General features: G+C 40.6%; 3 protein-coding genes across 4 annotated transcripts in view; 1 reads left to right on the plus strand and 2 right to left on the minus strand.

Moving 5' to 3' along the window:
- Positions 1–1,507: 1,507 nt before the first annotated feature.
- Positions 1,508–3,494, minus strand: LOC134452174 (cobalamin binding intrinsic factor-like). Of its 2 annotated transcripts, none has more exons than XM_063202536.1 (4): positions 3,401–3,494; positions 2,998–3,142; positions 2,589–2,722; positions 1,508–1,910 (listed from the first exon to the last, which is right to left on the minus strand). In XM_063202536.1, the coding sequence occupies exons 1-4, from the start codon at positions 3,468–3,470 to the stop codon at positions 1,849–1,851; spliced, it is 411 nt and encodes a 136-aa protein (XP_063058606.1). In that variant the 5' UTR covers positions 3,471–3,494; the 3' UTR covers positions 1,508–1,848. The 2 variants fall into 2 exon arrangements, with proteins under 2 accessions (XP_063058606.1, XP_063058607.1); XM_063202537.1 differs by having other exon boundaries at positions 3,405–3,488.
- An 806-nt stretch (positions 3,495–4,300) lies between these two features.
- On the minus strand, positions 4,301–9,354 carry tcnba (transcobalamin beta a). The gene is made up of 4 exons (XM_063202535.1): positions 9,233–9,354; positions 5,794–5,944; positions 4,991–5,127; positions 4,301–4,673 (listed from the first exon to the last, which is right to left on the minus strand). Exons 1-4 carry the CDS (start codon positions 9,303–9,305, stop codon positions 4,612–4,614), a joined length of 423 nt encoding a protein of 140 aa, XP_063058605.1. The 5' UTR covers positions 9,306–9,354; the 3' UTR covers positions 4,301–4,611.
- Positions 9,355–11,998: 2,644 nt separating this feature from the next.
- abcg4a (ATP-binding cassette, sub-family G (WHITE), member 4a) overlaps positions 11,999–12,754 on the plus strand; it is a 59,061-nt gene continuing 58,305 nt past the window's right edge. The window contains exon 1 of the mRNA XM_063202538.1: positions 11,999–12,143. The gene's annotated coding sequence lies outside the window, so the exon portion shown is untranslated. The remainder of the gene's footprint in view (positions 12,144–12,754) is intronic.

Here is a 12,754-nt window from a genome sequence, read left to right on the forward strand (position 1 = left end):
GTTATTATTATTAATATTATATATTTATATATTTAGGCCTACTGGGGTTTCTATGTCTTTATTGTTGACAGGACAGTAGAAAGTGTGACAGGAAATGAGTGGGAGACTGATGAGCGCCTTAGCCAACTGAGCCAAGGGGCAGCCAGGAGATTGGAAACTTTGGCAGTAGTTTTCTTTAGCTTGTGTTTTGGTTTATCTGAGTTTTCAGTTTTCGTTGGTGACTTGGCCTGTGTGGAGACACATAAATATAAAGGTGGTTTAAGTCTTATTCGGTACCTTGTCTATCTGTCCTGAAGCGTGCCAGTACCTGTCCCCAGCACATGCAGTATGCTCTCAGGAAATTCAGATTTTTAAACCAATTTTAAAACAATGTTAAAATCGTCAATTCACTATGCAGAATATACATGTTGCTGTGCTGCCCATATTTGCTGTGTATTGCTGAGTAAATCCCTTTGGTTTGCCAGATGTTTGGCATGGCTAAATGGCTGCTAATATCAAGGTTGATCCATGAAACAGGTCAGTCTGGGAAAAACTTTCTGCAAGGAAATGGTGTGCATCGTTGTGTTAAAATAGCAAATTTCAGTGGTTTAATCCCACTGTTACAATGTCATGTAATGACTCCAAAGGTCTCCATACTTTGTATTTACATATGGATGTAGGACTCTGAAATTGATAATGGCGTGTGCTGCGTTTCTGTTTCTCAATCTCTTCCTCTTGAAAGAGAACAAAGATGTGCAGTAAAAGCAGAGGATGTAACAAATACAGCATGTCATAAAGGACTGCAAATGACAGAAATGTATACTTAGCCACCGATATCAGATTTTAAAAACAAGTCTTTAAATAAACCCATGGACCACCACAAGCTCCTCAGAGAGAGAGAGTGGTATGTATCAGTGGCGGAACAATTGCACATAGGGCCCCAGGGCAAGACACTTATAGGGCCCCCTTTACAGCTTGCCAAGCTCACAATAGGGCCCCCACTACCAATACGGGAGGGCCCTGGGCCCAGGGGCAAGTGCCCTGCTCGCCTTCCCTATAGCTCCGCCCCTGGTATGTATGTTCTTTAATAGTTTTATGCTGATATTATTACTTTGAAAGTCATCAACTGCATCAATGCAAGGCTCAATGACTGTAGTATTATTCAATTGGTGTTCTCTAAAGTACAGTAGATTTAACCTTTTTTGTGGCAGACTAGTTCAGCATACTGCACTCTCAGAAATAAAGGTAGGCCTATCGGTACCCCAAAAAAAAGACGCAAGCGATGCAATGGTACTCCCCTTGAGGGTACTGCCACAGTGACGAGTTCTGTAGGCCTACCTTTATTTCTGCAGTGTGTAACTGGGTTAAAAGGAAGAGCAGTCGCAGGGCAATGGTCATGACTGGAGTGACAATCACAGCACATGGTAACTGTATGGCACACAATAATGCCATGACAGTTGTCACAAATTCACAAATGTGAGTGTGTTATATAAATATATTTTATTATACTTTGCATTAATATGCCAAAGTAAAAATTCAGCTGCAAAGACATTTTATTTAACATTTTGGCAGAAACAGTAATAACATAAACATAATGTGTCAGAAGAGTTGCCTTGATATGCTGTCACCAAATGCTAACTGATGACTAAAATGCTTATGAATATTTTTTTGGTGGGGGGCGGGGGGCTGTTTTGCCTTTATTCGACAGGACAGTGAAGGTAATGACAGGAAACGAGTGGGAGAGAGAGAAGAGAGAGACAGGGAAGTAAGGACCTGGGCCGGGAATCGAACCCGGGTTGGCCGCATAGTAGTCACGAGTGCCTATGTGACATGGTAGGGCCAATGAACAAAGAAGAATTTTGATAGTCCTTAAAAAGTGGTAAAGTTGAAGATGATGTGCTCATTGGCTTCTGGGAAGTAACAGCTGACTCCTGTGGAGAGAAAAGAAACATGTCGTCATGTCAATCGTCTTTCCACGGGGACAAGGTTGTAACCTTTAATTCATCAGAGTTGTCAGTGATTTTTTTCTTGAAATTCTGAGACAGCTGGTAAACTTGTGTTTTCAAGTTAAAACATGCTGATATTTTTACAGGGTATCCTATAGGCTCAACTTGTTTCTTTTTTTTTTGGGGGGGGGGGCTTTGCACACTTCCTTTATGTTTAGTGTAGTTGTTTGTCAGCTGCACTGCTGTTGCCTACTCTGTAATGTATACAACTAAAAGTGGCTAAAAGTGTTTCAATCTGCACACTTAAATCCTTTGTTCATTAATGGTCAAGTTTTCTTTAGACAGACTTTCCTCAGGGCTTTACTTTACTTTACTTTACTTTACTTTATTTGTTCAGGACATTGCACATTAATGAACATATACATACATGTACATATATGTAAACATGCCAGATTGTAGCCCAAGGGCTAATTTCCATCTGGTGTCCAATAGGCAGGCTAGATGTTTACAAGCATAGACTTTGAAATAAAACAAACATGCTCACGTGCAGACATTTTTCTTTCTTGTTTCACAGTTTTCATTTATGTTTGGCACCTTTTAATCATGAGCGTTTATACATCAAGTGTTTAAATAAAATCCATCCATTCAGTTAGTACTACTTACCCACAGGTGTAGGTGCTGGGGTACCACTTTTGTTGGACAGGATTTGCCAGAAGGTGCGGTCGCTAAAATTCCCAGCCACATTGTTCACACTCTCAATGAAGACACCAAAGTCAGGATTCTCTTGGCCGACAAATCTATGGGGAAACATAAAGGGATATGGCAGGCGGTAGGTGTACCAAGTTTAGTGTTGTGTTGATATCATATTAACAGAAAATAGGATGTGATAGGCCTATTCTACATATTGTACAGACAAAGGACCACAAAAACAACTGATAAGCAAGGAGCTCTCAATCATTCAATAGGCCAACCTATTCCAGTTTTGCTACCTTTCACATCCGGAAAGTTAGTTTGGTCCTTCTATCTCTCTATTATATAATAATTTACGTATTAATCGAACCAGTTTACTTACGTAAAGTCACTGTAACTGTCCTTCAGTCTTGTCATGGCACCCAGGAGTGATCCTGCCATCACAGCTGAGGCATTGTAATTCTGAGGAGCTTGGTTGTTGATCTTGTTCATGACCAAGAGTTGTATTGGTACCATCTCTACAGCATCTGGAAAGCAATTAGCAAAGTAGAAGACAAACAAACAAAAAAAGATAACTGCTCTAAGGTTGAGTTAGAGATCACAAAAGCCATATACAGTATGTCTAATATTTATGCCGTGGACACTATCATTGCCCTAAAAGAAAACATCAACTTTTGCAGACATCAAGCAAAAAATCCAAACAAACAATAGGTTGTCTACTAACATAGAAATACGTGAATAATAGCCATAAAAAGTACAGTATGTTCCTATAAATCCTTACTCACCTACATCTTGGGGTCTAAGAAGCAACACTGTAGCTATAAGGCAAAGAACAATGAAGAGTTTCGGAGCCATTCTGCCTCTCGTCCTTCAGTTGCAATGGTGCAACAGTTTACCGGTGTGCTCTTTGTGCCCGGTCTACTTTATGCAAAATTGTAAGGAAGTGTCAACAAATACTTTGCAATCTGACATTGTGACAGGGCCAGAAACACTCCCTTGTAATATCTCCAGTATCATGAATCACACTCCTGTGTATGCTCTTGTTCCTCATTCTTCAGGCCTGACCCCATTCCATTTGTCACTCAAACACGTTTAACTAAGCCATTGGTGTGCCGCAGGGAAAGGTCACTCAAATCCAAACTTAAAGTATTCAAAAAGTTGATGTAATGAAACGGTGTTTAGCAATGTAGCAAAACACTAAAACATTGTTTGAGCTCACTAACATGCATGACTCAGACACATTAGATTTAGGTTTAAGGCTGATATTTTTAAATGGGGATATTTTTTATCCATTTACGTATAAACACTGCATGTGGATAGAAATTTAAAAAAAAAAACATTTTGACAGCTGTGTTTTAAATATTTCTAAATCCAGAGTTATAAGAGGAGATTTCTAAAACTTTGTTGATGTGTTAACAAGAGGCCCAAACCAAAAATATCCATACAGTATGTATAAACAGGGTCTAAGTCGGGGCCACAGCAATTTTGCCTAATGTATACTAATTATTATTATGCTTTATGAGAATTAGACACAGCAGTTTAATTGTCTCGGTTGCAACCTCTGTGTGCATTGTGTTTGCTTATGGATGAACTGAATGAAGCTGCAAGCCATCTTATCGCAAAAACTTTTCCTCATCAATGAAAGGCATAAAGATGAAAAGGATGTGTCCAATTACTGAGAGAAATTGTTTTTTTATTTTTATTTTCGCTTTATGATTACATCACATTTTAAAATGTACATGGCAACACAGTTCCTGCACACTGTTATTTTTGTTTAATTAATTACATATGTTTTTAGCCTTTATTGTGATAAGAAAGTGCAGAGAATAAAGGACATGGTTGGGAGAGAAAGAACAGATGAAGAGTAGGGAAATGACTCCGGCCAGACTCAAACCAGGGTCCTCACAGGAACGCCCCATGAAAGGTAGAGTGTGTTCGTGCAGTGTACCACAGCGCCCTCCTCTGACACGTCTTGAGGCTGTTCACTGATTATTGTTCACCAGTTTGCCAACTTCAGGGTTATGTGTTCATAAGCTTTTGGAGAGTAGCAACCAACTCCTGCAACAAATAAAATGTCCGTCACATTATGGCCAAAATACCATGACACCACGGCCACAAAAATATCTGTAGACCATGAAACCTATAATAGTCACACACACACTCACTCACACACACACACACACACACACACACACACACACACACACACACACACACACACACACACACACACACACACACACACACACACACACACACACACACACACACCAAATGCAATTTCAAAAGATTACTGTTGGTATTGCTTATTGGTCACCGAAAAAGCCATTAGGAGTCCAGATGTTCGTATACAAATGTGGAGTGAGGTCACTCACCAACATCGATTGGGGTCAGTTCTCCTCCATGGACCTCTGCCAGGATCTGCCAGTAGGTGTGTTCAGCATGACTTCCTGCCACTCCATTCACACTCTCCAGGTAGAAACCATAGTCGGGGTCCTCCGTCACTGAGAATCTGGTGGAACAGATCAGGCACAAAAGGGCAAAAATCGAAATGTTAGCTGCATGGCCAAGTTACAAATGTCATAGTGAAACTGAATGTTTTGATTAGCAGTCTACTGTAGATTGGTGTTTCTCAACGGGGGCCATTGAGCCCCCTAAGGGGTTTTTCGGGAGAACTAGGGGGCGTTGAGAAGATAACAGTTGTGCTTAGTTGTCATTGGGGGCATGAATCCATTTAATCCTCTTAATACTAAGGGGGCGTTTGTTCAAAAAAAGTTGAGACTGGTCTACATGATGAATGCCTTCAAAATTATATCCTACTAAAGCTTGAAAGCTGTACTACCTCCATGCTTTAATCAACTAAGTCAATTGCAATTTAACATGCAGCGACTACAATGGATTGCAACAAATCATGCACTAATATGAACACAGTTTAACAGGTAATGACAGAAAAGTTCTATTGCAAATGGCCTATCTGACTTGAAATCCGGCCCAGCGGTGGCTCTATCGGCTGGGCACTGTTCCGCTACACCAATAAGGGTAATTTGTGTCAAGTGGGAGCAGCCAGTCAAGTGTAGAGCCCTCCTCGTCTCTCTCCCCCCACATGTGCTGTCACCCCATAAATGTCCTGTCACGAAAATAAAGGCTTAAAGGCCAAAAAATCTTTAAAAACACTGACTTGAAATCTGAGTTTGCGTGCTGCAGTCTCCTAAGTGCCCCCAGGAGGGAGCCACCGGGCAGGGCTGAGGTGTGGTACAGCTGCAGAGCGGCTTCATCGTCGGAGACGTCAAACACCACCGTCAGCTTGATTGGGACTTCCTTCAGAGGTGCTGAACAAGAGAGGGTGGTTTACACGTTTTCAGAAGTGTATGTATATTGCTTTGCCTTATAATGTCTGTCAAGTACAGAAAGTTGATTTCCACACTGTATTCCCCAACATGTTCCACGAACTCTAAACTTTTGTGGAAACTTATTCCTGTTAAAGTTTTAGTTTTGTGACCAAATGTTTTATGTAAATACTACATACATGCATGCATATGCAGGACACAAAATCTTTCAGAAGATGATCAAAAACTTTGAAATGACTGAAAAGATTGAAAACTTTAATTCCATAATTAGATTTTTAGTTTTTAGCAGCCCAAGTCAAGTATGTACTCCAAACTCTAAAATGCACAGAAACAATGGTTTACACAAAAGATTTGAGTTGAAAACTAAAACGTTTGTGTAAGTCTTACATAAAATCAGACATGTTATGTGAAAACAAATGTTATGAGAAAAAAATAAAATCTTGAATGTTTTAGTAGCTGCTACTCAAAGATCTAACATGCTCCATTGACATAAATATTTCGAGAATGGTGCAAAAATCAATGCAATTAGTACTAAGCAGACAGTTAAAATTTTTAAGTAAACAAGCACAGCATTGTTTAGCTATATTGGCTCTAAGTTTTTGATTCCAAAATTAAAAGTTTTATGTTTTCCCATTTTAGAGCCCCCAAAAAATCTTGGTTTATTGATTGGTTGGTTTATACTAATGCACTAGGCTACCACCCCTCTGTTTAAACCAAATATAACATGAGCTTTAATTCCACAAACATGAACAATGCTTTATATCAAGTTTTTTTTTAAATTTTGTTCCATGTGGTTGACAAACAAAAACAGTAGACAATAACACAACAATCATACAATACACAACAATCTAAATCTAAATCTAAAATTTAGACCACACAGTCAACAGTCAATATATTACAAAAGAATCAACCTCAACACATTAGGCAATTTAGTCATTTATTTGTTGTCCATTTCTGAATCTTTTATTAGGAGTTGGTGGCTGAAGGAGATCCATATAGCCTAACTTACAATAACATTTCTCCCAAAATAGTGTCAGACTTCACAACACAGTCAGTTGTTTATCCTTTGGAGTGTTGAGTAGAGCTGATGGATCATAGAGTTCTGGTGGTCCCATATCGGCTGCCTGTGGAGCATAAATAGGCCTAATAAGTTTAAGGCTTTCATGAGGACTTGTTGGATTAGGCCCCTACAGTATGATTGCTACACTGGTTTATACAGAAGTTCAATGTGCAATATGTCATCATGAAAATGCAACGCATCACTTGCAAATACACTGCAGATGTATGATACAAGAAAAAGATTTGTATGAAAGGCCTACACAGTGCTAGCCTAACTAGCAGTAGCTAACATTCTAAGCTAAGTTGCTAACAAAACATACACCCAGTGTAGCATCAAGAGCACCTAATGTCACACACAACAACATAGTAAACTGCTACACATACACACCAATACACTTTTATGGGTCTTTTCTTACCTTGAAGTGAGGTTGATAGACACATTTTTCCATGCCAAGTTGTCAGTTGTGGTTTGATGGTCACATGGTGTTGAGTAAATCTATCCCCCATTGACAGATTCACCATTTTTAGAGAAGTTTGTATTTTATGTTACATTTTAATAAAATAGGGTTTCTATGGTTCTGACATGGATGGGTTCTTCTTTACACAAAGCAGAAGCTGGTAAACAATTAAAAAAAACAACTAAAACAACCAAAAAAGTGAGTGACCCAGCCTTAGGATTCGAACTCTCAACCTCAAGATAAGGACATGCCAATATGGCTATATGCAGAGGACTATCCCCTACACCACTCAACTGCAGGTTTTGTATTGGTAGAAAGTTAGCCGTGTTTGTTAGAAAGTATTGGACTTACTCATAATTAACAGTCAAATGTGTTTCACACATACTTTCCACTTCAAATTCGACCAACTGACATCATACCAAAACAATAATGTTTGAATGTGATTTTTCTAAACATTTTTTACTAACATCCTGTGCTGGGAATCGAACTTGAAATCATCATGTTTTGAGGCCAACTGCTTAACTGTTAGTCCATGACTGCCCAAGCACAACACGCTGACATCCATAGTCTCATATCTCAGATACTGTATAGTTCCAATTGACATGATTTAAAGAATTTGTAACTTTCACAGTTTCGAGAGAAATAAACAATAAATATCTACTTGAGTGTTTTTTATTGGTAATACAGGATTCAAACCTGCAATCCTCTGATCTTGTGGCCATTCCCCTATCCAGACCACAGCAACTCAAACATTGTCTTGCTTTACCGAAGCCTTTTTCTTTTGTAATTTCGCTCAAAACTAAATGTGAAAAATATTGCTAATTAAAGCTGGAGTCATGGGTCTGGTGGCCATCTGAACATTTTCATACCATGTTCTAGGAAGTAGGTAAGGTTATCTCCATGATGGGGATTGAACTTGCAACCTTTGAGGATGAAGACCAGCTTTTTAACCACTACTCCATGGTCACCTCAGCTTTCATCAAGACATCTAACCAGTCATATGCCAGATAGAGCTCCAATTTACAAACTCAAAGACATTGTGTTAGGATGTCAGTTGTACTTAAAAACACAATGCCAACCAGAGTTAATTTATTGGTACCTGAAAACCTGTTGAGAACACCTAAAATGTGTATGTCATCTGGACATTTTTGCTATATTGAGTACTACAGCGTAAACTTTTCTAGTTCGTTGTACTGTTGGGGAATACAGTGCAACCCTAAAATTGTGTATTGTTTCAATGCTCCCTAAACCAGGGAGTTTGAGACATGCAATGACTGTTTTCTACCCAATTATGTTAAAACTAATTTCCAGTTATTTAGTGAGATCATGTACAGTAAGACATTACTGAGTATGACCAAGGCATAGAAAAGAAAAAAAGAGAGAAAAAACAAAGGACACGGATTTCCCTTTGTTTGAGGAACAAATGTCAATGCATATTTGATCCTCAAATGCATTAGTTAATTCACATTCTGCATAGGTGCAGATATATGTATCAATGCACCTACACAGCAGCAGTAAGCACCATATAAACACTGTAAAGTATTAGAGCAGGTGCCGGTGATAGAGCCTAGTTGGTATGCTGGACAGTCATCTCTGTATGTGCTGTTACTGTAGCAGGGTGGCACCTGGCTGCGAGACTACTGGCATCAAAGGTATGGGCATCAGCCGCATCTCCCCCTTCTCTCTCTCTCTCTCTCTCTCTCTCTCTCTCTCTCTCTCTCTCTCTCTCTCTCTCTCTCTCTCTCTCTCTCACCTGCCAGTGCCAGCCATCCGAACAGCTGCAGCAGCGTTGCCAAGCAGACGACAGAGTTGAGCTTGAGAGCCATGATTCCTCTGGAGATGTGGGACCTCACCTGCGCAGTCTCCCTCAATCCTTACGGCTGCACCTTGGAGAGGGCTCTTCTCTGTCCCCCTTTATATCCCTGCCCTCCTTGGTCACGCCACGACAAGTGCTCATACCCCTCAGTCAGTGTTTGTCAAGTAATCAATACTCACTTGATCCTTGGAAAGCTTCAGAGTATAGAGAGGCCTTAGGTCCAAGAGTGAAGTCTGTGAGGATGGTTGCAAAAGGGAAAATGTTTGCCTTTGATCTTATGTCCTTCTTTCTTCCTTTCTGACTTTCCCTCTTTCTTTTTTTGTTCATATAACTTTCGTGAAACTGTCTTGAGAGGGGAGAGTAAAGAAACTCTCTTTGTCAGCGCTCGGTGCTTTCATCATTGACCTCTCTGACATTATGCCCCCAGTGCTCTCAAGAGAATATAATCAAATAAAATATGACCTGTCAAAACACACAATAAGCCACCTCACTCAACCAGGAAAAAATACAGTTGTTGACACGTCACTTGCCATAGAGATATTCATTACTGTCAGAAGGGAAAAGATTAAAATAGGCTATCGACTGCCCTGTTATGCTCGGCCAAGAAACTAGTTCCTTATTCCTTATCTAATTTATTCAGCCTTAGCTTGCATAAACGCTGAATCCAAATCAAGTTTTAGACTACTCCAAGTTAACACCATAAAAAATAGCCATTTGTTTTAATGTTGATATTGACTATAGCATGGTCTTGACTATCAGACCTACAATTATAACATGATACTGTTGCTACTATCATATGGTATCGTATCGTCAGTCTATGGATTTACAATGTAATATAAGCAATGTTACAAACTCTTTCATCATTTCTCTTACCATACAGTTCTGTGGAACATCTGTTGCTGTCTCTTTCAACAAGGCTTTTGGCAGAGATGGACACATGGCGGCGCTAGAGACCTGCTCCTCGTCATCAGCAGCCTGCCAACACACTGCTCAGAGAGGACAGTGTCTGAAACCAGTAGGCTACTACTACACTGTAGGTTGTGTTCCCCTTTTTCATATAGGCTATTAAGTTACGTTATGAACTTGAGTAAAGATGGGCATAGATGACAACAATCAGGACAAAAAAATATTGCGTCTTCAAGCCTTGTAAATTAGCCATGTGGCTTGCAACATTTACATCAGAGAGATAGAGTAGCCTACATATAATAGGCTTAGAATTTCTGTTTACATTGGCTGCAAGTCTGCAGAGATGACTTAGCCTATCATCAAAATTACACCTATCCCGTAACATCAACGCTGCCTCCTCAAATATACAGTATTCTTCAATCTGGAACAGCTTTCTATAGTAAGGCCCTACCCTAATATGTCAAGGCAAAGAGTCTTCGGGATGTTGAGCTGAAACGAATGTCCTACACCGAAAGTGACTGTTAACTAATTTGGGAAGTCATTAATTGAATGCAGATAACATTTTGCGCGGATGTCGTTGTCACATCAATATGATGACACCACCTTTGTTGCGAACGTTAGATGAGGTCAGTTGCATCCTTATGCCCATGGTGCCTGGTCGTTGTTAAATAGGGGGGGATGTCAAGGAGCAAGGTAAACACATAGATCTGTTTCGGGATGATGTAGGGCGTCAGATGAACGCTAGTAACCCCGACTATTTCACCGAAAATAACCCGGCCACTGCAGCATCAGCAGCACCGGATGCGCAGGTGCGGATTTTAAAGGGACAGCTCTTCAAAAAATAAACATCTTTATCCAAATCCCAGACTACAACTGTGTCCATAGACTTCCTGATACGAGCCCCTTTGTATTTTATTATTAATAAAAGAACCTGTGATATGTTCTGGCGTCATGTGATATGCAAAGACGTGGACGACATCTCAGCAGTGATGGTTAGTTATATCTGTGCATGTCCCTGAAAAAAAATGTATAGCGCCGACCACCCTGAGAGTCCGCGGTAGGCGTAGTGATGTAATTTCTGGGGGAGGTCATTGTGGTGGTTAGTCCAACCCTCAAGCATGTCTGTTGTGAGAATCAGGGAGAACTTAAACTTCACAGCCTATCCTCCTTGGAGATGATGTGTTGGCATGTTGCCAAAGCTCTCATAGACCCTCTGTGCATGGCGAGCTGAGGTTGGCGTCAAACATCGCATCACTTGCATTGAGCCGACATAGCCCATCCTTTGGCACATCAATTCGAAGTGACAATTATCTGTTTCGTCTTTTTCCTTCTGCGCGCATCCCTCTCTGCTATCCTGCGGAGCATCTTTCCACAGAGAACCCCTTCAGTAACGCCCCGTACCCCAGACCGGCGGGCGTGTCAGGGATGCACTGACCGGTGAGACAGCACTGCGTGCAATCGAACTACTGCGGTGTATGACAGAAAAAGGAGCACCCTGGACTGGTCGTCAACATGAGAACACGGAACAACAAAAATCTCTAATGCGCGTTAAAGATTTGGTGTCCTGTTTGGAACAATCACAACAAAACTCAACTATCCATCGGGATGGTGCATTTGTTCAATAATTCATAATTGTCGTACTTGTTTATGTGGACAGAGGAATCTTTCTGCTGAAAATGTTGTAAACGTTTTTGACACTATGCCCATTGGAACCGGACATTTACCGGAGGAAAACAGCTCCTTCGTTTTTAGCCGGAATTGTGCATCCAGCGGACCCTGACGCGTGTGAGCATCGGCGTTGGGCCCCCTCCTGTTGCAGATTCATTTTGTGTGGTTTTTAGCCTAAAGATGAATCGGACATCGCCCTGAAAAGAAATACAGTGCACAGGACCGCTCCACAACTGCTGTCATCTTGGTTTCACGTCTTCACACAGTAGGAAAAGTATGATTCGTCTTTCTGTCATTCGCACAAACACATTCGTTTGTTGTTATATTTTTGCAGGGTGTTTGTGTTGTGGCGTGGTGGCCTATTTGTGTGTTTATCAACACCTATGTCACTGCCAAATCGAGACTGTAGTTCAGAGCAAACATCGCATGCATAGCCTATCCTACAACATAGGCTAGGCTATTTAATAACTCTCACAATGTGGCAGCCTAGATATTAATCTCCATTGTTTGTGGATGGGACAGGCCGGAATTGAGCAAACACAAAATCCACTGTTTTCCAAGCAAACTGCAATTCTTTTAGGCATGCATTAGTTTTGGTAACAAATGGGCCTATTATGATGTTGCCATAGACAGCAAAAAATCAATGATGTTGAAAGTACCATATTATCTGGTACGTTTCTCCAGCCTCAGTAAATACATGGCCTGTTCTAGTAGCCTACAGATATAAGTGGTAGTCTATGAATTGCCACTTTTAGGGACATCTGACACACCTCCATATCCAGGAAATAAATGAACCAGTCAAGGAAGAAAGAGTAATAGCCCATGAGGTCATAGTGGGCAAGAAGCTCTTTCTCCATCGCCCTCTTTTGTTCTGTCTGACTGTCT

Source organism: Engraulis encrasicolus, chromosome 7, assembly GCF_034702125.1.
Source record: "Engraulis encrasicolus isolate BLACKSEA-1 chromosome 7, IST_EnEncr_1.0, whole genome shotgun sequence".
Classification (NCBI taxonomy): domain Eukaryota; kingdom Metazoa; phylum Chordata; class Actinopteri; order Clupeiformes; family Engraulidae; genus Engraulis; species Engraulis encrasicolus.